Below are 26,735 nucleotides of genomic sequence, written 5' to 3'. Positions count from 1 at the left end.
TATACTCGATGGCCTATACCCAGAACCCCACAGTCACAGGGTGTAGGGGTCCAGTCTCCACCATGAAGGTGCCCTGTCCCAGCCTGGTGGCCTCCAGCAGTGGTGGAATTACCTGCTATTCCCCGAGTGTGGACTGAGCTCAGCTATAGCTCTACTTAAGCAGATAGTTTCTGTCAGTTTGCTGGGGGAGGGGAGAGGGTCCCCATGGCATCCTTTCATAGGGTTAAGAAGTCACCCAGACTAAAATGGGCTCCCCAGGCCAGACCTGCTTCCAGTGAGGAACTTGCATACCTTTCCCAAAGCTGCCAATGCAGGGACCAGGGAGGCTCCCCTCACCCTGCCCTGTGAAGACAGCAAGTCTCAGCCGTGCACCACTGGCAGATAGGCAGGAGTGGCTGGCAACCACGTGTTTGCCACTCTCCTCACTGCTCCATGGATTCTCTGTTTGTTCTGTCCATTCTCCACTGCAAACGTTCCCAGTCAGTCCCCTGAGAATGCCGTCCTTTTTTTCTGGAATTTTTCTGAGGATAAAGCCAACGTGGCTTCTCTCTATTCCACCATTTTGAATCTCCTTATTTTCATACATTTCAGTGAACCCACAGAACAGATTCTATAGGAGATCATTAAGCACTTTCAAGTCAAAGTATTTGCTCATGAAAAGACCTGTTGTTTATTCCTGAACAAGTAAACGCTTACTTTCCTTCTCCCATATGGATTTGAAAAGCTGGATCATTTGATTTTCACTACTGATGAGCACCAGAGGTCCAATGGTGGCATAGCCATTGCCCACCAACATCTGGAGGCAGAGGTGAACTGGATCAATTTTCCACCACATCCCTGAGAATGAGAACACGATGCAGTCCAACAAGTACAGGAGCACAAAGACACTCATGAGCATCAGGATGGTCTGGGTGGCCCTGTGCTCTGGGGAGGCTCTTGGAGAGAGGCTGGTGCTGTGAAGGTGCTGGGACTGCCTCTTGTGCCTGCACAGGAGGGTCACCATGTACCCACTTGAGAGGGCCATGAGCCCTAGCAGGGAGACATCCCTGAAGATAGCAGTTACAAAAAAAGTATACCTGGGTAAGTAGCTCAGGGGCCTAAGAGAGCAGGACTTAGTGACAAACATAAGACTGTTGGATGTACGATTTGTGGTGGCATTAGTGGAGATTAAGAAACGAGCGCTGATGGCCGAATTGAAGACCCACAGGAAGAGAAACCCACACATGATGTGGTGTGAGGCTGTGTGCTTGAACTTTGCTAAACAGGAGCTCCTGGGGCTGAGGGTGATGGCTTGGAGGATGCTCAGCAGGCAGGTGGCACCCAGGGAGAGGCCCCGCATCACCTGGTACAAGTAGATGATGACTTTACAAGTGAAGTTGTCCCATAACTCCTGAGTCGCATAGATGTCTGCAGCTATGACCCCTACAATGCTGAGCATCACCATGTGGATGAGGGCCAGGTGCCCAATGGCCAGGTCTGTGGGCCTGGGCCTGTGCTTGAGAAAGAACCAGAGGATGTGGAAGTGAAGAAGGAAGGCATTGGCTGTGATCCCAATGCTGACTTCCAAGAAAAACGCATTTCTAATGGCAATAAAGTTAAAAAGTATATTGTTTGTACTCATCTTTTTGTGGGAAGAGTGAAAAAGCATTTTGAGAATGAGGAAAAAGTAAGAAAAGTTATCACAAATATAAATACCTTTATGATTCTCGACCACAGTACCCCCTTGTGGATCAGTGTGGATCAATCCCGGTGCAGGCTCTTAACCTGGATTACTGCAGCCTTCTCTCCCTCTCCTGGTAGCCGCTCTGTTTCCAGCTGCACACCTGCCAGTTGTGGTTATATACTGCATCCCACTGCTCAGCTCCCACAGGACCTGGACAGTAAAATTGTCATTATGTGAAAGGAGCTTGCAGAGTGTTACCTTCTTTTTACTTTTTCAATGTTGAGGGCAATGAGTTTCCCCTTGAATCTGCAAACCCTGATAAAATTCTGATTACATAATAAGAGTACTAGAATTTTTGGTGATTTCTAATGAGCACTTTAGGAAAGCAGAAATCCGACTGCACATGTAATAATAATCAATGGTATATCCATGTGTCCACTTATATTTATCTCACTGCTATGATACTTATTTTTATTTCCAAATAAACACTCTTAATACATGAGAGACCAAAGGTTGGTTAGTATAGGTTCTGAATTTAAGTGGCTGATCTGAGTTTTGCTAAACGTGTGACCTTCAAGTGTCACTGAACACATGAGCCCAGGTCATCTCATCTGTAACTACAGTGAGTGTGTCACTTACTAGAGATGCTGTGTGTGCAGGATATTAGGTAAATGTGTGAAAAAGCACTGTGCCGGGGGAACAGTGGTCTCTGTGGAAACTGCAGCCATGGCTGTCCCTGTGAGGTTTTCCTCATGAGCTCACCTTGAGAGAGTGCCATCCTCTCCTAACTTTTCAGCTCTGTCCCTGCCTAGAGGAGCAGGGGGCCATGAGCACCACAGCAGCAGATGCTGAACACCCTCTGTTCCACGGTTCCTTCTCTCTGTGTCCTGGCTGTGGAAACTGCAGTGACTATGTTCATAGTCTAAGCAGACAGATGATTGCTTTCTACAGAGATTTGATGGGACACTTGCTCTGCCTGCAACAAGAAGGTGGTTGTAGAAGGTGGTTCTAGAAGGTTCTGCACAGGGGCCTAAGCCTTCCTGTCTTCCACACGCCAGGGAGTACCTGGAACCCAAGTGTTGAGTGTATACTGGAGAACTTGGTTATGAGCTACTATGGATGACTCCCCTGTGCAGTGTTCCCATCCACTTTGCTTCCAATCACAGAAGTTTGAGGCATATCACAGTGTCTAAAAAGCCCAACATGTTTCACATCTGTATCATCTGAAAATCAGAATGTCAGGCTGAATTGCATCCACAGCAAATTACAGTGTTGTAATCTACCATCTGTGTTGCTAAGGAGAAGCAGAAGAGTTTAAGTAAAATTGGTGTTTAGCATTTAAGAATTCCAGAACATGTGGGAATTTGGTCTAAACCTTGGAAAATTTTTAGTTTTCTATGATGGAAACTGCATAGTAGCATGTAGAATATTTAACCATTTTTTCTCAAAGAAATGATCAAATAAATGACATGATCTTCTCCATACTTGTAGCAAGATAAGCTTTAATCCTATGATATACTCAGGGAAAAACAGGAAAATTGTATCTCGCTATTCTCCTTTCTATGCATGTTAAGGGTGCCATCAAATGAAGAGAACAGTCTTCCCAATCTTTCCTGTATTAACATGAAACTCCCCTGTGTAGTGTCTATCTGTTTCACCTGATAGGCAAAATCTGCTGACAGTGCTTTAAATAATAACCTTTACTAATTAAATAATATTTTAATGTGACACTTTAAAAGATTGCAATGAAATTAAAATTGTAAATTTCTCTTTTTGGTTATTTGAAGCATTTGAGGATTTCTGTTAATTGAAATGTATGAACATCAAAAAACAATTGAAACATGATTTTCTTGAAACATTGAATTCCTTGTCTATGGAAGGTTTTTAAACTTTGAATTGTAATGCTGGGGCCAGCGCCGTGGCTCACTAGGTTAATCCTCTGCCTGCAGCGCTGGTATCCCATATGGGCACCGGGTTCTAGTCCCGGTTGCTCCTCTTCCAGTCCAGCTCTCTGCTGTGGCCCAGGAGGGAAGTGAAGGATGGCCGAAGTGCATGGACCATTGCATGTGAATGGGAGACCAGGAGGAAGCACCTGGCTCCTAGCTTTGGATTGGCACAGTGCCATCTGTAGCAGCCATTTGGGGAGTGAACTAACGGAACAAAGACCTTTTTCTCTATCTTTCTCTCTCACTCTGTCAAATAAAAAAACCAGAAAAATAAAAATACACTTTTATTTTAATTCAAATATTATCTGAACTTTTTGAAGCTCCCTTTTGCAGGCTTTGCTTTGTTTCATATCTTAAATACAATTTAACCTCACAAGGATGAATCCATCATAGTATAAAACTGATTTGCCAGCTTCTCTCATCATTGTTAATTCTGACTCAGGGGCTACGTTTGTTCAGTGTTTCTCAGGAGTTTTCCTAAGAAATGGCAGGACCTACAGTGCCACAGAGTTGGGGTCATATGAGGAAATCATTTTAGGTGACTCATTCTCCAAAACCTTTGGAAAATATTTATTTTTCTTTTAGAGGAAAAGGAGCTGAAAAGCTTTTCCTCTTTTCTCAGAATTACAATAAAGTGAAAGGACAATTTTGGATGCATCCAGGGCCACCCACTGACAGTGTCTCCGTGAGGATGGGAGGAGCGGCTGAAGACACAGTCATTCACCCAGCTGTCTCCACACTGTGCTGAGTGCACACTGAGAATATCCTGAGAAGATTTCCCCATCGTGTTGCACAGAGAACACTCCTGACCTGTGGAGGACTGTTGGAGCCCCGTCTCTTCTGAGGCTGCCACAAACCTCCCTGTAGCTACAATTTGTCCCCCATCACACCCTGCCTAGGAACCCACTCACCCTGACTGCCCATCTGTGGAATAAAGAGGCACTTACCCAGGACGACAGCTGGGAGGATCCATGCACCTGAGAGGAACCTGCAGAGTTTTAAGGGAAGGTCATCCTGAGCTCATCTCTGTGTGTATTTCATTGTGGTGTCTGGGGAAAGGGGACAGACACTGCTGGGGAGCACAGAACATGGAGTCCCCAGTGGAACCTGTCACCAGTCTCTGCATGTTCCTCTATTCCCTCCTGCATAGTAATCTGGGGGGAGCTGATCTCCAAACTTTGCTGTGAGTTCCCTGACACTTCAGTTTGGGTCAGAAGAGGCCCAGCCCTGTTGACTACACCACGTTCTCCCAGTTTGTTCTGAGAGCACCTTAGTCCCAACCAGTTCCACACTGTGCAGTGCCCCTGCCACGGACTTAGAGACCCCTGATGGCCTCCATGAGTTCTCTGGGGCTGAGGGTCCTCTCCTTACAGTGTGAGGTGCAGCCAGGTCCTGACATCAGTCACACACACTGAACTTCATATGCAAGTGGCATTAGTTGTATATTCCATGATGTCTGATCTTAGTTTGAATTGTCAAGCTCTGTCTCAGACTAAATAGGAATAAAAACCTCTGTTACATGTATGGGTGAAGGCAGCCAGCTCCATTTGTATCTCATTTCATCATTTTCATTCTCCAGTGATCCTTGCTGTGTCCCCACATGTGATACAAACACAGCCCCTGCCTGGTGATGGTTCAGACCCTTTAAGAGGTGGAGCTCACACCTCTGCACAAGGCCAGGACCTGTGCACACTGTGGCTGATGCACTGAGAAATCCATGCCCTCAGCCTCAGGACAAGGAAAATGAGGGCTGGGTGATGATGGAGCAGTGTGGGGGGATCCAGGATTCCCTGGCATTGGAGGAGCCCAAGGCTTCAGATCTGATTGTTCTACCAACATAGAGGTGTCAGACAGTTTGGTCTGGAGCCCTTCTGTATTGCTTCATTTTATTAAACTCATTCAGAAGAGAACCACTTAGAGTAGAAAAGTTTCTGTCCACCATTTCAAAGACGTAAAAGTAAAATGCCCTGGAAACACTGTTGTTCATCCAGTTTGTCCATCAAACAGAGCAGTGAGACCGTGGGTTTAATACAAATGCTATGGACAAAATGTGTCCATCAGTAGCCTGGGTTCACTTGGGCTGTGATAGGTGTGATCCACCACCCAGTTCTTCCCTGACTTTCCCTGACCAGGGACATGTGTCACTGGATCTGTGGCTGCTGATCCAACAGACTCAATAGCCCTGGAACCAGTGTAGGGTGGTGACTACTGTGCCAAGCATGAAGTCCAGTTCTCCCTCTGCTCATGCACCTGTCTCAGCAGCTGGTTGAGCTGGCTTTTACTCAAGCAGCTACCTGCCAGCAATAATTAGGAGAAACCTAATCTTGCTTAGTTTCCAAAGTTTGGACAGGCTTTTTTTCTCTGTCACTATGCTTTTATTTTTAAGTGTATTTATACCTATATCTGTATGACATACATGGCTGGTAACATTCTTACAATTAACATTGTAAGACTTTCATGGGGCAAGCAGATGCAAGGCCACCAGGGCACCTGTGGGTTTAAAATATGCTCCAGAGCTGGGCACCTGAGAGGGCCACAGAAATGCACCTGCTCAACTTCTCATGGTCTTTGGGCAGTCTGGATGATGTTTTAAAAAATGTGTGTTTTATTTATTTGAAAGGAAAGGGGTACAAATAAGGATCTCCCACCTCCTGGGTCATCCCCCAAATGCTTGTATCAGCTGAGGCTCTGTGGTGCTGCAACCAGAACCTGGAACTCAATCCATTTCTCCTGCAAAGGTAGCAGGGATCGCATTGTGTGAGCTGCCACCCACTGCCTCTCAGCAGGAAGCTAGAATTGTAAACTGAATGAGAACTCAAACCCTGACATTTTGACATGGGCTGCAGAAATCCCAGCTGACATCTTTACCAAACACCTGTCCCATTTTTTCAAAAATGCTATGTATTTATGGGGTAGCAAGTGATATTTTCATACTGTGATAATGTGTATGTTGCTGAAGTTAGGGTATGCTTTCCTAAAACACTAAAAATTTCTTTATGGTGAAAGCAATCTATCTATATAAAAGCATATAGTATATTGTTGTCTGTTGTCAGTCTGCTGTGCAGAACAGCACATGCGCTTAGTCCTGTGTAACAATGATCAGTACCTGTTCTTAATCTCTTCCCCCTCATCACTTTCTTCCCAGCCTCTTGTTGCCACCGTTATCTTTCAACTGTTTTTATATAAATTATTTCTGGCTTACAGATACCGGTGAAGTCATATGGAAATTATCTTTTTGTACTGGCTTATTTCATTTAACATAGTAACCTCTAGTTCCACCCATATTGTTGTGATAAAACTTTAGCTTTATATTGCTGGATAGCGTTCCATTACATGCAAATAGATTCTTGGTTATTTTAAAAGATTTATTATTTATTTGAAAGGCAGAGTTACAGGAGGAAGGGGGGAGAGAGAGAGGGAGTGGTAGAAAGAAATGGAGGTGTCTTTCATTTGTGGGTTCACTGCCCAATAGCCACAATGCCTGGGGCTATGCGAGGCTGAATTCCGAATACCCAGAGCTTCTTCCAAGTTCCCACGTGGGTGCAGAGGCACACATAATGTCTTGGTCCTGCCATGTTTCCATAAATATTCCTATTGTTCATTTTGGATCTTTGCTTTTTAACTAGGGTGTGTTCTGCTTTCACGTTCATTAATGATGTGTTTGCCTGTTTCCGTTTCTGTGTTTTTTTGTAGTATGATCTTCCATGTCATTTATAAGGCTTTCCAGTGGTCCTTTCAAATTTCATATGATTCAGGAGCTTCTTTTTCCCCTTTCATATTAAATGAGGGTGATGCATATGCAATGCAGGGTTGACAGTGTTTTCCTGTAGGGCTTGGACTATTCATCCCCTTCCCTGCAAGTTCTCTCATCTGCAGAGCAAGCCTCTGGCATGACAAAGATTGGCTGTGGCTCTGATTCAGCAAGTTGAACCTGGTGCTTTGGTGGAGGGAGGGGAAGGAGGCAGTGTGGCCTCTCTTCCCACAGCTAAGTCAATCTCCCAGCTTCTGCCACAGTATTTCTAGGCTGGACTCAAAGTCAGTGGGGACCATGTAGTTCCCCCTCAGATAAATCAGCAGGGCCACAGAGGTTGTTGCAGCCTCCACTCGCCTTAATCTGGGAAAATGGCTTTTCCCTGCTGGCTGCCATGAGCTTTGCTGGGAGAAAGGAGGGAAACAATGTGGCATTCCTTCATGGAGCTACGTGGCTGCTGGGCTGCTGCCAGCTCTCGTGGCCGGATTCACAGTCCACAGGGACTACAGAGCTCTCCCTCCTCCAAAATTCTCAGTGACGTGTGGGCTTCTGCAGCCTCCTCTCAGCTCACTGTGGGAACGTGGCATTTGCTCACTGGCCACGGCATTCGCCAGTGGTGTACTGCGATACTGTCCTTGTTAGGTGATCCATTCCCTAACCACAATACGAGGGGCATACGAGGTGGGCATTTGGTAGGTTATTACATCATTAGGGTAGAGCAGTCATGAGCAATCATTTATTTGTAGGTACCTGGACATCCAAGGGCTGAATGACCTGAGAAGCAGACATCCCAAGTGCATTGCACAGGGACCCTCCTCTAGGCTGAATAGAGCTGATGGCCCCAGTGAAGTTCCCACCTCCCTCACCACTGCCCAGTTCCCCCATCAGTCCCCATCTGAGGCCCCACCACCCCTGGTTCCCAGGTGTGGAGTAAAGAGCCACTCACCAGGCAGACGTGTGCAGGGGACTCTGTGCACCTGAGAGGAACCTGCAGTTTTAAGGGAAGGACATCTGAGCTCACCTCTCTGCAGGTTGACATTTTCGTGTCTTTCCAGAGGTGACAGATCCAGGTGGGGAGCTGAGAACATGTTTTCCCCAGTGGAACACGTCACCTGTGTCCTCATGTCCTTTATTCCCTCCTGCACAAGAGGAGCCTGGGGAGAGCTGAGTTCAGAACTTCCTCTGAGTCCTGACACACGAATGTCAGAAGGGGCCAACTCTGTAGATGACATCAAGTTCTCCCTTGTGATACTGAGAACAGTTTAGTCCCTTCCCCCTCCCCAATGCAGCACCCTGGCCTATGAGCCCCAAAATATATGATGGGCTCCTTCTCCCCCAGGGCCATTCTCACCTTGTGCACCTGGCTCCTCATTATTAACACACTGTATTTCCAGTATCCCATGCTCCTAGCTTCAAAATTCAACTTTTGACTCTAATTTTGAACACATCTTTAATAAAATAAAATTGATGCAGTGATTATTTTTGTAATTGGAAATGCAAGGGGAATCAAATGAAAGTACAGGAACAAAACACTGTAATAGTTCAAAAATCTGAAATTTGGCATGGTGGCCTGCAGAGGACTGGACGCCAGAGTAGAGCAATTGCAGCTCCTTTTTTGCCTTCTGCTCTCTGCTTTGGAAGCAAGACTCAGGTCTGGCCCAACCACATGATTTTGTCTTGTTCGCCCTAACTTATTTGTGTGCAAACTTTTCTTTTTCTTGTTACATCAGTTGTGCTCATATATCCATCTTTCCATGTCATTACCTTTATTGCTCCAGTAGTTTCCTGCTTTGGCTGTTGTGAGGTCTTTCAGCTAAGTTCCTGAGTCTTTGTCAGGCATCCATATATTTTGTCTGGAGCACACTTTCTTCCTAATGTAAGATGCCCAGGCTCCTGTTTTGTCTACCTGGTTAGTCCTAGAGTCAGCTATTTCTGCCACAAGTCAGGTTTCTTTTCCATCGTGATTAGCAGGGTTTGCATCATTTGTGGTGCTTGAGTAAAATGAAAAGCTGCAGTCCTTATTCAAGCAGAGAACAGTGGAATTGGTGTTTAAAACAGCAAATGCTGACTTGCAATGGTGCTTTATATTTGCTATTTAATACTATTTTAGATAATAATATTAGCATGAATTTTCACATGTATCTTTTATTATACTGTGTCAATTTTAAATAAAGTGTAAGAGCATGGAACTTGCATCTGGAATCCATAATTTATACATATTGTAGTTTGTGGTCTTCACATGCATATGAATTATATTCATGCCAGGACAGTGAAAGTGCTGCAAAAGTATAAACAATTCAACTGTGTCTACTACACCTTGATACACAGGCACACCACCAGTAAACCCTGCCCTTGGCTTATTGGTGGTAACAAAGACTGAAAGGAAAGTTAAGATGCTAGATTGTCCTGTCTTTCCCTTTCCTTCCATGTCTTTGGCATAAGAGTTGGGTCATGTGGTGATGTAACAGGTGTTAGAAAGAGGATAGGGCTCCTTGGTCTCAGGCGTTTCTTAGGCTGCATTGCCTTCCTTCTGCATTTGAACCAGATTCTGGTGTGAGCCAACAGTGTGAGCTCCCTGACTATAATCACCTGCTACCCTCCTTGCTTTCTTCAACATAGGATTTATGTTGTATCTATTTAAAAAATTTACATGTTTATTTGATAGATTTACACAGAGAGGCAGAGGCAGAGGCAGAGAGAGAGAGAGAGAGAGAGAGAGAGTCTTCCAATCCACTGAATCACTCCCCATATGGCAGCAAAGGCTGGAGGTGCACCAATCTGAAGTCAGGAGCAGGAGTTTCTTCCAGGATTCCTACATCGGTGCAGGGGCCCCCATTCTTGAGCCATCTTCTACAGCTTTCCCAGGTCATACTAGAGAGCTGTGTCGTAAGTGGAGCAGCCTCGACTCAAACTGGTGCCCATATGGATGATGGCACTGCAGGTGGTGGCTTCACCTTGTGCTGGCCCCTTAGGTTGTATCATTAGACCTATGATCAACTTTGAACTAATTTTTGAATTGGAGGAGAGGTTGTTGTTGAGCTGCCATCTTCATGTGTGCATCCAGGTGTCTCAGTCCCTTCTACTGACAAGACGTCCTTTCCTGATAGTGATTATGGCGTCTTTGTCAAGTATCAGTTGTGTAGATGCATGAATTCATTCCTGGGGTTCTGCTCCATTCCATTGTTCTGTTTATGTTTTGATGCCAGTACCATTCTGTCTTGGTTACTATAGCTCTGTAGTCTATCTTTAAGTCATGTTTTGTGATGCCTCTAGCTTTGACTTTTTGCTAAAGATTGCTTTGTTTTGGGGGGAACTTTTGCCCTTATATAAGGATATTTTATACCTGTTCTTTCTAGTTCTGTGAAGAATGATACTATTTTTTTAATTTTTATTTAATGAATATAAATTTCCAAAGTACAGCTTATGGATTACAATGGTTTCCCCCAACCCATAACTTCCCTCCCACCCTCAACCCTCCCATCTCCCTCTCCCCTTCCATTCACATCATGATTCATTTTCAATTCTCTTTATATGCAGAAGATCAGTTTAGTATATATTAAGTAAAGATTTCAACAGTTTGTACCCACATAGAAACATAAAGTGAAAAACACTGTTTGAGTACTAGTTATAGCATTATATCACAATGTACAGCACATTAAGGCCAGAGATCCTACATGAGGAGTAAGTAAGTGCACAGTAACTCCTGTTGTTGACTTAGCAAATTGACACTCTTGTTTATGGCATCAGTAATCACCCTAGGCTCTTGTCATGAGTTGCCATAGCTATGGAAGCCTTTTGAGTTCACTGACTCTTATCATATTTAGACAAGGTCATAGTCAAAGTGGAAGTTCTCTCCTTCCTTCAGAGAAAGGTACCTCCTTCTTTGATGACCCGTTCTTTCCACTGGGATCTCACTCGCAGAGATCTTTCATTTAGGTCATTTTTTTTTTGCCTGAGTGTCTTGGCTTTCCACGCCTGAAATACTCTCATGGACTTTTCAGCCAGATCCGAATGCCTTAAGGGCTGATTCTGAGGCCAGAGTGCTGTTTAGGACATCTGCCATTCTATGAGTCTGCTGTGTATCTCGCTTCCTATGTTGGATCGTTCTCTCCCTTTTTTGTTCTATTGGTTAGTAATTTCAGACACTAGTTGTGTTTATGTGATCCCTTTGATTTTAGTCCTATCCTTATGATCAATTGTGAACAGAAATGGATCAAATGGACTAGTGAGATGGCATTGTTACTATCTTGATAGGGATTGCATTATATCTGTAAACTGTTTTGAGTAGTGTGGGCATTTTAGTATAAATTCTTCCCACTCGTGTACATGGGAGAATGCTCCTCTTTATGAGTCCTCAATTCATTCATCAAAATTTCATAATTTTACTGTAGAGATCTCTCACATTGATGGCTAAGTTAACTCCTAGATGTTTTACTATTTTTTAAATCTATCATTTCCTTTTTTTTCATCAAGTTCATTACATGCTATAGATTTTTCATGCTGATTTTTTAAACCTTACAACTGTATTGCTTTGTTTATCACATCTAGTATTCTGATGGAATCCTTAGAGTTGTATATATGCCCACACCATTTATACAAGGGTAATTTGCATCCCTACTTCTTTATTTGTGTATCCTTTAATCCTCTCTGTTTCCTAATTGCACTAGCTAAGACTTTCAATTCAAAATTAACTAGGAGTGGTGAGGATGGACATTCTTGTCCAGTTCTAGATCACAGAGGAAATACTTTGGACTTTTCCTCACTCAGCATTATATTTGCTATAGGTTTCACATATGAAGCCTTTTTATGTTGTGATATAATCTTTCCATACCTATATTGTTTACAGTTTGGTGATGAGTAGAAGGTAAATTTTATGAAATATTTTCTGTATTAGTTGAGATGATTAACTGACTTCATGCTTCACTCTGTTGATGTTAATATTATATTCAATAGTTTGTGTATGTAGAAGCATTCTTGGATCCAGAGGATAAATCCCATTTGTTCATAATGGTAGTCTTTTGGATGTGCTGTTGAGTTCAGTTTATTAGTATTATGGGTTTTTTTTTTTTTTGCACCCCTGTTCATCAGGAATTTGGGCCTATACCTTTTTTCTTATTGTTTCCATGTCTGCTATTGGTATCAAGATTATACTGGCCTTGTAATGAGTTTTGATTTCCTTTCATGTAAATTTGGCAATAGTTTGTGGGAGAATTGATGTTAGGTGTTCTTTAAAAGGTTGGAGAAATGCAGCAGTGAATCCTGTTAGTCATGTTAGACTTCATTAATTCAATCTCATTACTCATTATTGGTATGTCCAATTGGATTTGTTTTCATGATTCATTTTGGTAGGTAATGTGTTCAGAAATTTATCCATTTCTCCTAGGTTTTTGATTTGTTGGTATTCATAACTGTCCATACTGTTTTTTTAATCACTGAAGTACCATTGAGTCATAATATCTCCTTTTGCTTCTGTGGTTTTGTTTGAGTTCTCTGTTGCTTGATTAGTCCAGCTGAAGATTTGTCAATATTGTTTTTGTCTTTTAAAAAAATCAGCTCATTTTGATTGACGTTTTGTATAATTTTTTAGTCTCTTTTTGTTTCTTCTCTGAGCTTTGTTGCTTCCTGCCTTCTATTAAGTTTTCAGTTGCGTTATTCTTGTCTTTCTAGCTCCTTGACATGCTTTTGTAGATTGTTTACTTGAAATCTTTTATAAAAATGTCTTGGAGCAAGTTACAGAGAGAGAAAACTAGAGACAGAGAAAGACCCACATACACATACACACCAGGAGCTCTTCTATCCTCTGGTTTGTTTCTCAAATGGCTAAAAATCCAGGGCTGAGCCCTGGTGAAGCTAGGACCCAGGAGTTTCATCTGGTCCTCCGTGTGGGCAGCATGGATCCATGTATCTGGGCTATCTCCTGCTGCTTCTCCAGGGTCATTAGCCCGGAGCTGAATCAGAAGTGAAGCATCTGGGGCATAAAACAGCGCCAATAGGGGATGGCAACATCATGGGCAGCTGCTTTACCTGCTTCACCACCATGCTGGCCCCTTGAAATCTTTTTTTTTTCGTAATCTGTTTTGTTTCCCTCTTAGCATTGCTCTAACTGCGTATATACTAAGTAAAGATTTCAAGAGATGGAACCAACACAGACACACAAAGTATAAAGTACTGTTTGAAGACAAGTTTTACCATCAATTCTCATAGTACAACACATTAAGGACAGAGATTCTACATGGGGAATAGTGCATAGTGACTCCTGTTGTTAATTTAACAATTGACACTCTTATTTATGATGTCACTAATCACCCGAGGCTCTTGCCATGAGCTGCCAAGGCTATGGAAGCCTCTTGAGTTCACAAACTCCGTCCTTATTTAGACACGGCCATAATCGAAGTGGAAGTTCTCTCCTCCCATCAGAGAAAGGTACCGCCTTCTTTGATGGCCTCTTCTTTCCACTGGCTTTCCATGTCTCAGAAATTCAAATGCACTTTATAGACAGATCCAAATGCCTTAAGGGCTGATTCAGAGGCCAGAGTGCTCTTTAGGGCATTTGCCAATCTATGAGTCTGCTGTATATCTTGCTTCCCATGTTGGATCATTCTCTCCTTTTTAATTCTATCAGTTATTATTAGCAGACATTTTTTCATATTTATGTGATCTATTTGACAATTCTATCTTTATGATCAATTATGAACTTACACTGATCACTTTTAGTAGTAAGATGGCAGTGGTACATGCTGACTAATGGGATTTGGTGTCCCATGGCAAGTGTATAGCTCTACCATGAGGGGTAAGACTGAGTGAGCGTGTCCTGAACTGTACATCACTTCCCTCTCTTATTTCCACTATTATTTTTAGCAGGGATCAATTTTCAGTTAACTTTAAACACATAAGAATATTTGTGTGTTAATTAAAGAGTTCAACCAATGGTCTTAAGTAGAAAAAGAAAATACTGAAAAGAATAAAATAGTAAGCTGTTCCTGTACAGTCAGGACAAGGGCTAATCAAGTCCTTGTTTTTCACTGTGTCAGTTTCACGTATACAGGTTTCCTTTTAGGTGCTCAGTTAATTGTCACAGATCAGGGAGAACCTGTGATATTTGTCCCTCTGGTACTGTCTTATTTCACTCCGCATGATGTTTTCTAGATTCCTCCATATTGTTGTGAATGACTGTATTTCATTTTGTTTTTTACCATTGTATGGTATTCTATGGAGTACATATCCCATAATTTGTTTATCCTGTCTACAGTTGATGGGCATTTAGGTTGATTTCATGTCTTAGCTATTGTGAACTTAGCTGCAATAAGCGTTGAGGTGCAGACAGCTCTTTTATTTGCCAATTTAATTTTACTTGGGTAAATTCTAAGCAGTGAGATGGCTGGGTCCTGTGGTAGGATAATATTCAGATTTCTGAGGAATCTCCAAACTGAGTTCCATAGTGGCTTTACCAGTTTGAATTCCCACCAACAGTGGATTAGTGTGCCTTTTACCCCACATCCTCGCCAGCATCAGTTGTTAGTTGATTTCTGTATGTGAGCCATACTAACCAGGGTGAGGTGAAATCTCATTGTGGTTTTGATTTGTATTTCCCTGATTGCTAGTGATCCTAAATATTTTTTTCATGAGTCTGTTGGCCATTTGAATTTCCTCTTTTGAAAAATGTTTATTTAGGTCCTTAGCCCATTTCTTAAGTGGGTTGTTTGATTTGTTCTTGTGGAGTTTCTTGATCTCTTTGTGGATTCTATCTAAACTAGCTGGGGCTGAACCAGATAAAATCCAGGGTCCTGGAACTGAATCCAGATTTCTAACACATGTTGCAGGGACACAAATAATCGAGCCATTACCTGCTGTTTCCAGAGTGTGCATTAGTAGGAAGCTGGGTTTGGAAACAGAGTGGGGACTTGAACCCAGATAGTCCAGTATGGAATGTGGCATTGTGGCATCTTAGCTAATGTCCCCAATGCGTGCTTCATACAGCAGATTTTGATGTAAGTAAGTGTAACACTTTCTCATTTTTTTATAGGATTGTATTGGCTTCTCAATCTTCTAGGTTTCTATATAATTTTAGGATTTTTTGTTGTATCTATGAATATGCCATTGAGATTTTTATAAGGATTGCTTGGAATCTGTTGATTGACTTTATTGGGTGTTGCCTAAATCCCCCATTACAACATGGTGCCTGGCGGATGTTTGAGGGTTGTGTTTGCGGCTGCTGCAGTTAAGCCACATACAATCGGACCACTGGCAGGGATAGGTCTGCTTTAGTTCTGGACGTGTGGACAGTGCATGATCCCTATACTTTGTTTAAGATGCCCCTGTATGTCATACACCCACGCCTTCCTGACTTTTTTGCTGATTTGCTCCCCTACCATGCAACGTGTCTTTTGTAAGCCTTATAAGTGTGTACACTTGCTCAATAAAACAGTTCCTGCTTCGACAGGACTCATGGGTGCTTGCTGTGTTCTTGACCCGTCGGTCTTACCTTTCCCTTTTGCCTAGTCGGGGAGTGCTTGTACCGTTCCCTGCTGGTCAGGGCCAGCCTCATGCTTAAGACCCCAACAAGTGGTGCCCCAAGTGAGGCCCGATGGACATGAACAAACACTAAAGAAGGACTGACTCCGGCCAGAGAGAAGGACTGACTCCAGTCGAAGTGAAAGTAATGGCAGATGCAGCCAAGAAAGGCTCGAGGTAAGGTATCCCTGAAAGCATGGGGCAATCACATGCTAAGTCTGATGACCCAACGCTGAAGGTGCTGAGATATATGCTAAAGCCTCGAGGCTTAGAAACTTCTGATTCTCAAGCCACTAAGGTTTGGGAAGCCCTTACTGAAGTGGCACCATGGCTTTCTACTGCCAATCTTTTTGACGGGCCCGGGTGGAATAGCAAGTTCAAAAGCAGGAGACCGAGGCGGAGCCAAGATGGCGGAATAGTGAGGGCGTGCACCGATAGTCTGGGAAAATTTAGTTTAATAAAAGGGGAGTTACGGTAGCCTCAGAAAAAAGAACCAGGAAAATATTGCAGAGGAAACTCTTCTGGATTGAGTGGCTGTGAATCGGAGGACCAACTGGGAGAACAAGGTCGCCCACCGTGCAGAAGCCGAGCCACGGGACCGAGCCATGGAAGCCAAGCCGCGGGACCGAGCTGCGCAAGCCGCAGGCTCTGCGCGCCAGTGCTCGAAGGGGAGTGCGTGCCACACAGACAACAGCAGGGAGACTTGGGACATCCAGGGCTCCGAGTCCACACATCAGTGCTGGAAGGGGAGCGGGCCTGCGTGGAGAGCGTGGGAGCCCACAGTTCGGGACACCAGCGGCAGACTCAACACACCAGCGCTGGAACGCGAGGTGAGCCGAACCTCAATAGCCCGAGACACCGGCAGGCAAGCGGAGAGAGGAGACTAGAGGGAATGACCCCCCGGGGCGGGGAGGAGTTCACCAGGCTAACTGGAAGAGAGAGAGAGGAAAAAAAAAAGGTGACTGGTATGGACACGGGTTTCTCTCTCTCCGCTCACCTCTCAAGGGCAAGACAAAGAGCAGGCGCCATCTTGGAAATACATCATAAGCAGAGCGACCTCAGGTCTGCACCGGCCCTGAGCCTAGCAGAAAAACCTGACTCTGGGTGGGGCAAATTAACAGGAGAATAGGACCTAGTAAATTTGTGGTGCTACTGAACTGAGACTGTGAAAAAAGAGACGGTGGGGGAGAGAACTCACGGAATTCACGTGAGCACTCTCCAGAGATGCTACAATTCCGTAACTTTGGCAACCCAGTGGGAGACTGAAGGAGAATTTGAGCCCACTCTGAGGGCCGAACAGATTCCCTGTGTGGTCCTTGGGAAAGAGCTTCTGATCTCTGCCTCCTGTGGGTATATCATTTGCCTGCTAACTACCTCCAACATCATTCACCTGTGTAGAATTACTTTCCTTTTGAATCAAAGAAAGAAGAAAGAGAGAGAGAGAGAGGTTTACCACGCCTAACCTGGGAGTGTCACCTTTGGCACACCAAACAGAGCTCTCAGGCCACACCCATCTCAAGCCCTAAGGCTCCATCAAAAACAGATAGTCCACTTAATCTAGAGTCATAGGATAACAAGAAAAAGCACCACAGTGAAGAAACCAAATATCTCCAATATGCCAAATAACAAACGCAAAAACCAAGGTAATAAAAACAAGGAAGTCACCATGACGCCCTCAAATGAAAAAGACACCCCAATTCAAGATGATGAGGATGATGACATAGAAGAAATGCAAGAGGCAGATCTCAAAACATTGATAAGAACATTAAGAAGTTCTCAAAAACAAATTCTTGAACTACAGAAATCCTTAATGGACAAGATAGAAAATCTCTCTCGTGAAAATGAAATATTAAGGAGGAATCAAAATGAAATGAAACAACTAGTACAACAGGAAACTGTGATAGTGACTGAAGTGAAGAATTCAATAGATCAAATGAAAAACACAATAGAGAGCCTTACAAACAGAATGGGTGAAGCAGAAGAGAGAATATCGGACTTAGAAGACAGAGAACAGGAAAGGATACAGTCAGACCAAAGAAAAGAAGAGGAAATTAGAAATCTAAAACATATTGTCGGGGATCTTCAGGATACTATTAAAAAAACCCAACATTCGGGTTCTAGGATTTCCTGAAGGCATGGAGAGGGAGAAAGGATTAGAAGGCCTTTTTAGTGAGATATTAGCAGAAAATTTCCCAGGTTTGGAGAAGGACAGAGAAATCCTAGTACAGGAAGCTCACAGAACCGCTAATAAACACGACCAAAAGAGATCCTCACCACGACACGTTGTAATTAAACTCTCCACACTGAAACATAAAGAAAAGATCCTAAAACATGCAAGAGAGAAACGTCAGATTACTCTCAGAGGATCTCCAATCAGACTCACAGCTGACTTCTCATCAGAAACTCTACAAGCTAGGAGGGAATGGCGAGATATAGCCCAGGTACTAAGAGAGAAAAACTGCCAGCCCAGAATTTAATATCCTGCAAAGCTATCATTTGTGAATGAAGGTGAAATAAAGACTTTTCATAGCAAACAGAAATTGAAAGAATTTGTGGCCACATACTAGGCCATAAAGCAAGTCTCAGCAAATTCAAAAGAATTAGAATCACACCATGCAGCTTCGCAGACCATAAAGGAATGAAGTTGGAAATTAGCAACTCAGGAATCCCTAGAGCATACGCAAACACATGGAGATTGAACAACATGCTCCTGAATGAACAATGGGTCATAGAAGAAATCAAAAGAGAAATCAAAAACTTTCTGGAAGTAAATGAGGATAACAGCACAACATACCAACACTTATGGGACGCAGCAAAAGCAGTGTTAAGAGGGAAGTTTATATCAATAGGTGCCTACATCAAGAAATTGGAAAGGCACCAAATAGATGAGCTTTCAGTTCACCTCAAGGATCTAGAAAACCTACAGCAAACCAGACCCAAATCTAGTAGGAGAAGAGAAATAATTAAAATCAGAGAAGAAATCAACAGGATTGAATCAAGAAAAACATTACAAAAGATCAGCCAAGCGAGGAGCTGGTTTTTTGAAAAAATAAACAAAATTGACACCCCATTGGCCCAACTGACTAAAAAAAGAAAAGACCGAAATCAATAAAATCAGAGATGAAAAAGGAAACGTAACAACAGGCACCACAGAAATAAAAAGAATCATCAGAAATTACTACAAGGACTTGTATGCAAGCAAACAGGGAAACCTTTCAGAAATGGATAGATTCCTGGACACATGCAACCTACCTAAATTGAACCAGGAAGACATCGAAAACCTAAACACACCCATAACTGAGACAGAAATGGAAACAGTAATAAAGGCCCTCCCAACAAAGCCCAGGACCAGATGGATTCACTGCTGAATTCTACCAGACATTGAAAGAAGAACTAACTCCAATTCTTCTCAAACTATTCAGAACAATCGAAGAAGAGGGAATCCTCCCAAATTCTTTCTATGAAGCCAGCATCACCTTAATTCCTAAGCCGGAAAAAGATGCAGCACTGAAAGAGAATTACAGACCAATATCCCTGATGAACATAGATGCAAAAATCCTCAATAAAATTCTCGCCAATAGAATGCAACAACACATCAGAAAGATCATCCACCCAGACCAAGTGGGATTTATCCCTGGTATGCAGGGATGGTTTAATGTGCACAAGACAATCAATGTGATACACCACATTAACAGACTGCAGAAGAAAAACCATATGATTATCTCAATAGATGCTGAGAAAGCATTTGATAAAATACAACACCTGTTCATGATGAAAATTCTAAGCAAACTGGGTTTGGAAGGAACATTCCTCAATACAATCAAAGCAATCTATGAAAAACCCACAGCCAACATCCTATTGAATGGGGAAAAGTTGGAAGCATTTCCACTGAGATCTGGTACCAGACAGGGATGCCCACTTTCACCACTGCTATTCAATATAGTTCTGGAGGTTCTAGCCAGAGCTATTAGGCAAGAAAAAGAAATTAAAGGGATACAAATTGGGAAGGAAGAACTCAAACTATCCCTCTTTGCAGATGACATGATTCTTTATTTAGGGGACCCAAAGAACTCTACTAAGAGACTATTAGAACTCATAGAAGATTTTGGCGAAGTAGCAGGGTATAAAATCAATGCACAAAAATCAACAGCCTTTGTATACACAGGAAATGCCATGGCTGAGGAAGAACTTCTAAGATCAATCCCATTCACAATAGCTACAAAAACAATCAAATACCTTGGAATAAACTTAACCAAGGACGTTAAAGATCTCTACAATGAAAATTACAAAACCTTAAAGAAAGAAATAGAAGAAGATACCAAGAAATGGAAAAATCTTCCATGCTCATGGAATGGAAGAATCAATATCATCAAAATGTCCATTCTCCCAAAAGCAATTTATAAATTCAATGCAATACCAATCAAGAAATCGAAGACCTTCTTCTCAGATCTAGAAAAATTGGTGCTGAAATTTATATGGAGGCACAAGAGACCTCGAATAGCTAAAGCAATCTTGTACAACAAAAACAAAGCCGGAGGCATCACAATTCCAGATTTCAGGACATACTACAGGGCAGTTGTAATCAAAACAGCATGTTACTGGTACAGAAACAGATGGATAGACCAATGGAACAGAATTGAAACACCAGAAATCAACCCAAACATCTACAGCCAACTTATATTTGATCAAGGATCTAAAACTAATTCCTGGAGCAAGGACAGTCTATTCAATAAATGGTGCTGGGAAAATTGGATTTCCACGTGCAGAATCATGAAGCAAGACCCCTACCTTACGCCTTACACAAAAATCCACTCAACATGGATTAAAGACCTAAATCTACGACCTGACACCATCAAGTTACTAGCGAACATTGAAGAAACCCTTCATGATATTGGCACAGGCAAAGAGTTTCTGGAAAAGACCCGGGAGGCACAGGCAGTCAAAGCCAAAATTAACTATTGGGATTGCATCAAATTGAGAAGTTTTTGTACTGCAAAAGAAACAGCCAGGAGAGTGAAGAGACAACCGACAGAATAAGAAAAAATATTTGCAAACTATGCAATAGATAAAGGGTTAATAACCAGAATCTACAAAGAGATCAAGAAACTCCATAAAAACAAAACCAACAACCCAATTAAGAGATGGGCCAAGGAACTCAATAGACATTTTTCAAAAGAGGAAATCCAAATGGCCAACAGGCACATGAAAAAATGTTCAAGGTCATTAGCAATCAGGGAAATGCAAATCAAAACCACAATGAGGTTTCACCTCACCCCGGTTAGAATGGCTCACATTCAGAAATCTACCAACAACAGATGCTGGCGAGGATGTGGGGAAAAAGGGACACTAACCCACTGTTGGTGGGAATGCAAACTGGTCAAGCCACTATGGAAGTCAGTCTGGAGATTCCTCAGAAACCTGAAGATAACCATACCGTTCGACCCAGCCATCCCACTCCTTGGAATTTACCCAAAGGAATTTAAATTGGCAAACAAAAAAGCGGTCTGCTGCCTAATGTTTATTGCAGTTCAATTCACAATAGCTACGACCTGGAACCGACCTAAATGCCCATCAACGGTAGAGTGGATAAAGAAATTATGGGATATGTACTCTTTAGAATACTATACCGCAGTAAGAAACAATGAAATCCAGTCATTTGCAACAAAATGTAGGAATCTGGAACACATCATGCTGAGTGAAATAAGCCAGTCCCAAAGGGACAAATACCATATGTGTGGGGAGCAACCCGGACTAGACTAAATTACTCAAATTAAGACTTATTCTATGCATCTGCTCTCCCACAATATGGCGCTGGGAGAGGAGAAAACAGCTTCTACCCAGCTGCCTCCAGTTCAACCAATAAACAGCAGGACCTGCTCCTGATTGGAGGAGAGCAGCGTACTCGGCGTGTGGGCAGCCGAGTTGGGATTGGCAGAGGAGGACTATAAAGGAGGAGAGAGACGGCATGCACCAGGAACATCTATGGGGAACATCTAAGGGAACCCGTGCAGCCCCCGAGAAAGCCGGCCGGCGGTGTGCCGCTCCCCTGCGGAAGTGGGGAATGCGGCCAGGGGGAACTGCCCTTCCACGGAGGTGGAAGGGATAGTAGCCAACCCGGGAAGAACCAGCAGCAAACCCGGGGAGGGCCGAGCAGACGAAAGAACAGCGCAGGGTCCTGTGTTGCTCCTCCACGAAGAGGGGGAGCGACATAATGGTGCCGTGACTCGGATAGGAAACCTAGGACGGATAGGAAACTTAGGAGGGAAGAAACGGGAAGAAGCAGGAAAATACCGGAGAGAGAGACTAGCAAAGAGCCTAGGTGCCGGAAGAAGCTATTGAAAGCCTAGGCATAGACTCGGATATGGACTGTGGGAAAGAAGTTAGGATTGAAAGCGAAAGTGAAAGCTTTCATAGACTCGGATGCGGACTGTGGGGAGAGGCCAGGAGAAATGAGGGAGGAGTATCGTTGGAGGAAAGCTTGGGGAAACATACCGGGTAGAGAAAAATGTTAGGGAAATTGAAGCCGCGGGGGGCAGGCCGAGGCGGAAACGAAAGCCACTTTGGGATTCTCAAGTTAGCCCGGGAATAGGGGGCGAAAAGTTGAAACTAGAAGCTGAGACGCAAGCCAGGTTGGGATCCGTCTGATTAGCCCGGGGAGCAAAGGACGGGAAGCCAAACCGTGGGGCGGAGACGTACGCTGGGTTGAATTCGCCAGGCTAGCCCGGGGAACTTGGATTGAATGCTAGTGGTGGAGACGCAAGCTACGCTGTGTTACTCGCGGAAGCCGCCGCGTGCAGAGAGCACGGGGCGTGAATAGATAGGGAACGCTGGCGTAGGCCGTGGTTCAGACGCGAAAGGGTTAAGCGTGGAGACCGCGGAGCGCGCAAAGCCGAGCCGCGCAAAGCCGGGAAGCTGCACAGATGAGAGAGGTGCGCGGGCTGAAGCGGCGCAGAGCCGGGAACCCGCCGGCGGGGCGAGGTGCCGGGAAGCTGCGGGGATAAGAGAAACAGAAGTTTGGAAGTGAAGTAAAAGAGAAATGGGAATGCTGGAAGATAGAAGTGAAATGGGAGAGGTAGGAATGCCCGGAGATAGAGAAATAGAGAAAAATAAGGCCTCCCCTCAACATGCCAATTAGAAGGCTTGGATTCGGTCTGCCCGATTAGTGAGGCGATGAGCACCTGGGCGGCTAGCCGCAGGTCACCGAAGACAGGCACGAATTAACATCAGTAAAGCTTCCCCACAATGCAACAATTAGGAGGCTTGGATTCGGTCTGCCTGATTTAAGGCGGTAAGCGCCAGCAAAGCTCGACCAGAGTATGAGCTGCAGGTCACCGAAGATAGGCACGAACCAACACTAATAAGTCTCCCCCACAATAAGGCAATGAGAAGGCTTGGATTCGGTTTGCCTGATAGGTCTTGTAAGTCCCCTGCAGGCAGAGCAGAGCATGCGCTGCAGGGCACCGAACACAGGCACGCATCAGCGCCTAAAAACCTCCTCACAACATGGCGAAGAGAGGACCCGGATTCGGTTTTCCTGATTGATAGGACTTGTAAGAGCCTGTGGCAACTCTAGCAAGTAGAGCAGAGTGTGTGCCGCGGGACACCGAAGACAGGCACGTATCAACGCCAAAAATAAAAAGAAAGGGGGATCTGTGGGGAGCAACCCGGACTAGACTAAAGTACTCAAATTAAGACTTATTCTATGCATCTGCTCTCCCACAATATGGCGCTGGGAGAGGAGAAAACAGCTTCTACCCAGCTGCCTCCAGTTCAACCAATAAACAGCAGGACCTGCTCCTGATTGGAGGAGAGCAGCGTACTCGGCGTGTGGGCAGCCGAGTTGGGATTGGCAGAGGAGGACTATAAAGGAGGAGAGAGACGGCATGCACCAGGAACATCTATGGGGAACATCTAAGGGAACCCGTGCAGCCCCCGAGAAAGCCGGCCGGCGGTGTGCCGCTCCCCTGCGGAAGTGGGGAATGCGGCCAGGGGGAACTGCCCTTCCACGGAGGTGGAAGGGATAGTAGCCAACCCGGGAAGAACCAGCAGCAAACCCGGGGAGGGCCGAGCAGACGAAAGAACAGCGCAGGGTCCTGTGTCGTTCCTCCACGAAGAGGGGGAGCGACAATATGTTCTCCCTGATCGGTGACAACTGACTGAACACCAAAAAGGAAACCTCCTGAAGGGAAATGGACACTATGGGAAACGGTGACTTGATCAGCATAGCCCTGACTGTTAATGAACAACTTAATACATTATCCCTCTTAGTAGTTTTTTTGTCTGTTCTACTTAATATGACTGGTTTAATTCTGTAATTAATTCACAGTTATTCATAAGTGTTAAAAATTAACTGAAATGTGATCCCTGTTAAACATAAGAGTGGGAATAAGAGAGGGAAGAGATGTATAATTTGGGACATGCTCAAGCTGACTTGCCCCAAATGATAGAGTTAAAAACATACCAGGGGATTCCAATTCAATCCCATCAAGGTGGCATGTACCAATGCCATCGCACTAGTCCAAGTGATCAATTTCAGTTCACAATTGATCATAATGAAAGGACTAAGGGTCAAAGGGAGCACATAAACAAGTCTAGTACCTGCTAACACTAACCGATGGAATAAATAAAGCGGAGAGTGATCCAACATGGGAAGCGAGATACTCAGCAGACTCATAGAATGGCAGATGTCCTAAATAGCACTCTGGCCTCAGAATCAGCCCTAAAGGCATTCGGATCTGGCTGAAAAGCCCATGAGAGTATTTCAGGCATGGAAAGCCAAGACACTCTGGCAAAAGATCTCTGTGAGTGAGATCCCAGTGGAAAGAACAGGTCTTCAAAGAAGGAGGTACCTTTCTCTGAAGGGAGGAGAGAACCTCCACTTTGACTATGACCTTGTCTAAACAAGATAAGAATCGGAGAACTCAGAGGGCTTCCATAGCCTTGGAAACTCATGACTGGAACATAGGGAGACTACTGATGCCATAGACAGGAGTGTCAATTGGTAAAGTCAACAACAGGAGTCACTGTGCACTTACTCCTCATGTAGGATCTCTGTCCTTAATGTGCTGTGTATTGAGATTTAATGCTATAACGAGTACTCAAACAATATATTTCACTTTGTGTTTCTATGGGGGTGCAAACTGTTGAAATCTTTACTTAATGTATACTAAACTGATCCTCTGTAAAAAAAAAAAAAAAAAAAAGAAATTATCAACTCCCAACTTGACTCGCACTGGGATTAAACGTGACAAGAGGTCTGATGTGATTTCATCATCATTTAAAAAAAATCATCTATTATTTTTCACTTTATGTTTCTGTGTGGGAGCAAACTTTTGAAATCCTTACTTAATGTATACTAAGCTGATCTTCTGTATATTAAGATAATCGAAAATGAATCTTGATGTGAATGGAAGGGGAGAGGGAGTGGGAAAGGGGAGGGTAGTGGGTGGGAGGGACAGTATGTGGGGGAAGCCATTGTAATCCATAAATCGTACTAGGAAATTTATATTCATTAAATAAAAGTTAAAAAAAAAAGCAGGAGACCAATCTCAAGACTGTTCTTCCATTGAGGACCTGCCCTACCCTGTCTGCCCTTAAGGCTTGCTTTCCACCGACCCCAACCAAAGGAAAGCCACACAAAAAATCTTGCACACAGTGGCTGCTGCCTTGAAACAAGTTGTTAATATTAAAAGAAATCATATCAGAACAATTACAACTGGGACATATTAGGCCCTCTGTGAGTCCATGGAATAGCCCTGTTTTTGTTATTTGAAAGGCTTCTGGAAAATGGAGAATGCTACAAGACCTTAGAAAGATCAATGACTGCATAACCCAGGTGGGAACTCCCCTCTGAAGGCTGCCTTGGATCCCTTCTTCTTCTTTTTTTTTAATTTGACAGACAGAGTTAGACAGAGAGAGACAAATGTCTTCCTTTTTCTGTTTACCCCCCAAGTGGCTGCTACGGCTGGTGTGTTGTGGCGGGCACGCTTCACCGATCCGAAGCCAGGAGCCAGGTATTTCCTCCTGGTCTCCCATTTGGGTGGAGGGCCCAAGGACCTGGGCCATCCTCCACTGCACTCCTGGGCCACAGCAGAAAGCTGGCCTGGAAGAGGGGCAACTGGGACAGAATCTGGCACCCCGACAGGGACTATAACCCGGGGTGCTGGCTAGAGGGCTTTCTAGGAAAAATTGACTGCCATTATAGTCCAACTAGGTGGTTAACTTCCTTTTCCCACCTGCCATGGATACCTTGTACTCTCTTCTCTACCAGGCCCCTAAAGGAGGCCGTCAATGTGTTTATAGATGGGGGACAACTGGTTCTTCAGTAGTAGTTTACCCTCCTACATCAAGTGCCCTAAAAAGGTCGCCTCAATTCTATTTTGAGTCTGTTGAGGGATGTGCCCAATTTAAGGAACTGTATGCTGTAGCCATGGCCATGTCCCATATTACAGAGCCAGTAAATCTATTCTCAGATAGTCTCTATGTGGTCAATCTCCTGCCCACTCTAATTTTGTCCCATGTTAGGTTAGATAACAATCCTATCACCCCATTAATGATCCAGGTAAGGTCCTTATTGAGACAAAGATTTCAACCTCTCTTTGTACAACATTTGAGAGGACATCAAAATTTGCCAGGTTTCTTGTCACAAGGCAAAAAATGGCAGATCAGTTGGCATGGGGTCTAGACGGCCCTGATTCAAACCATGCCTGATTTACAGCTCGCTCAAGGTTTTCATGACCTTACACATCTAAACTGGAGAGGGTTACATCATAGATTTCCTTCTGTTCCCATTAAAGACCTTAAACGGATTATAATAACCTGCAAATCATGTCTTGCCCTTCTTCCATTGTCCTTGTATAAGCTT

General features: G+C 43.9%; 2 protein-coding genes across 3 annotated transcripts in view; both read right to left on the bottom strand.

Annotated features, from left to right (window-relative positions):
• Nucleotides 1–26,735, bottom strand: part of LOC138846706 (uncharacterized) — a 480,670-nt gene that overhangs the window by 36,220 nt on the left and 417,715 nt on the right. The window lies entirely within an intron of this gene.
• Nucleotides 671–1,621, bottom strand: LOC127492455 (vomeronasal type-1 receptor 90-like). Its single transcript, XM_070067689.2, has one exon. The coding sequence runs from the start codon at nucleotides 1,619–1,621 to the stop codon at nucleotides 671–673; it is 951 nt and encodes a 316-aa protein (XP_069923790.2).

Source organism: Oryctolagus cuniculus, chromosome 10, assembly GCF_051225735.1.
Source record: "Oryctolagus cuniculus isolate XC-2025 breed Fujian yellow rabbit chromosome 10, ASM5122573v1, whole genome shotgun sequence".
Classification (NCBI taxonomy): Eukaryota; Metazoa; Chordata; class Mammalia; order Lagomorpha; family Leporidae; genus Oryctolagus; species Oryctolagus cuniculus.
Note: the sequence above shows the minus strand (reverse complement) of the source record. Positions and strands in the feature narration are given on the sequence as shown.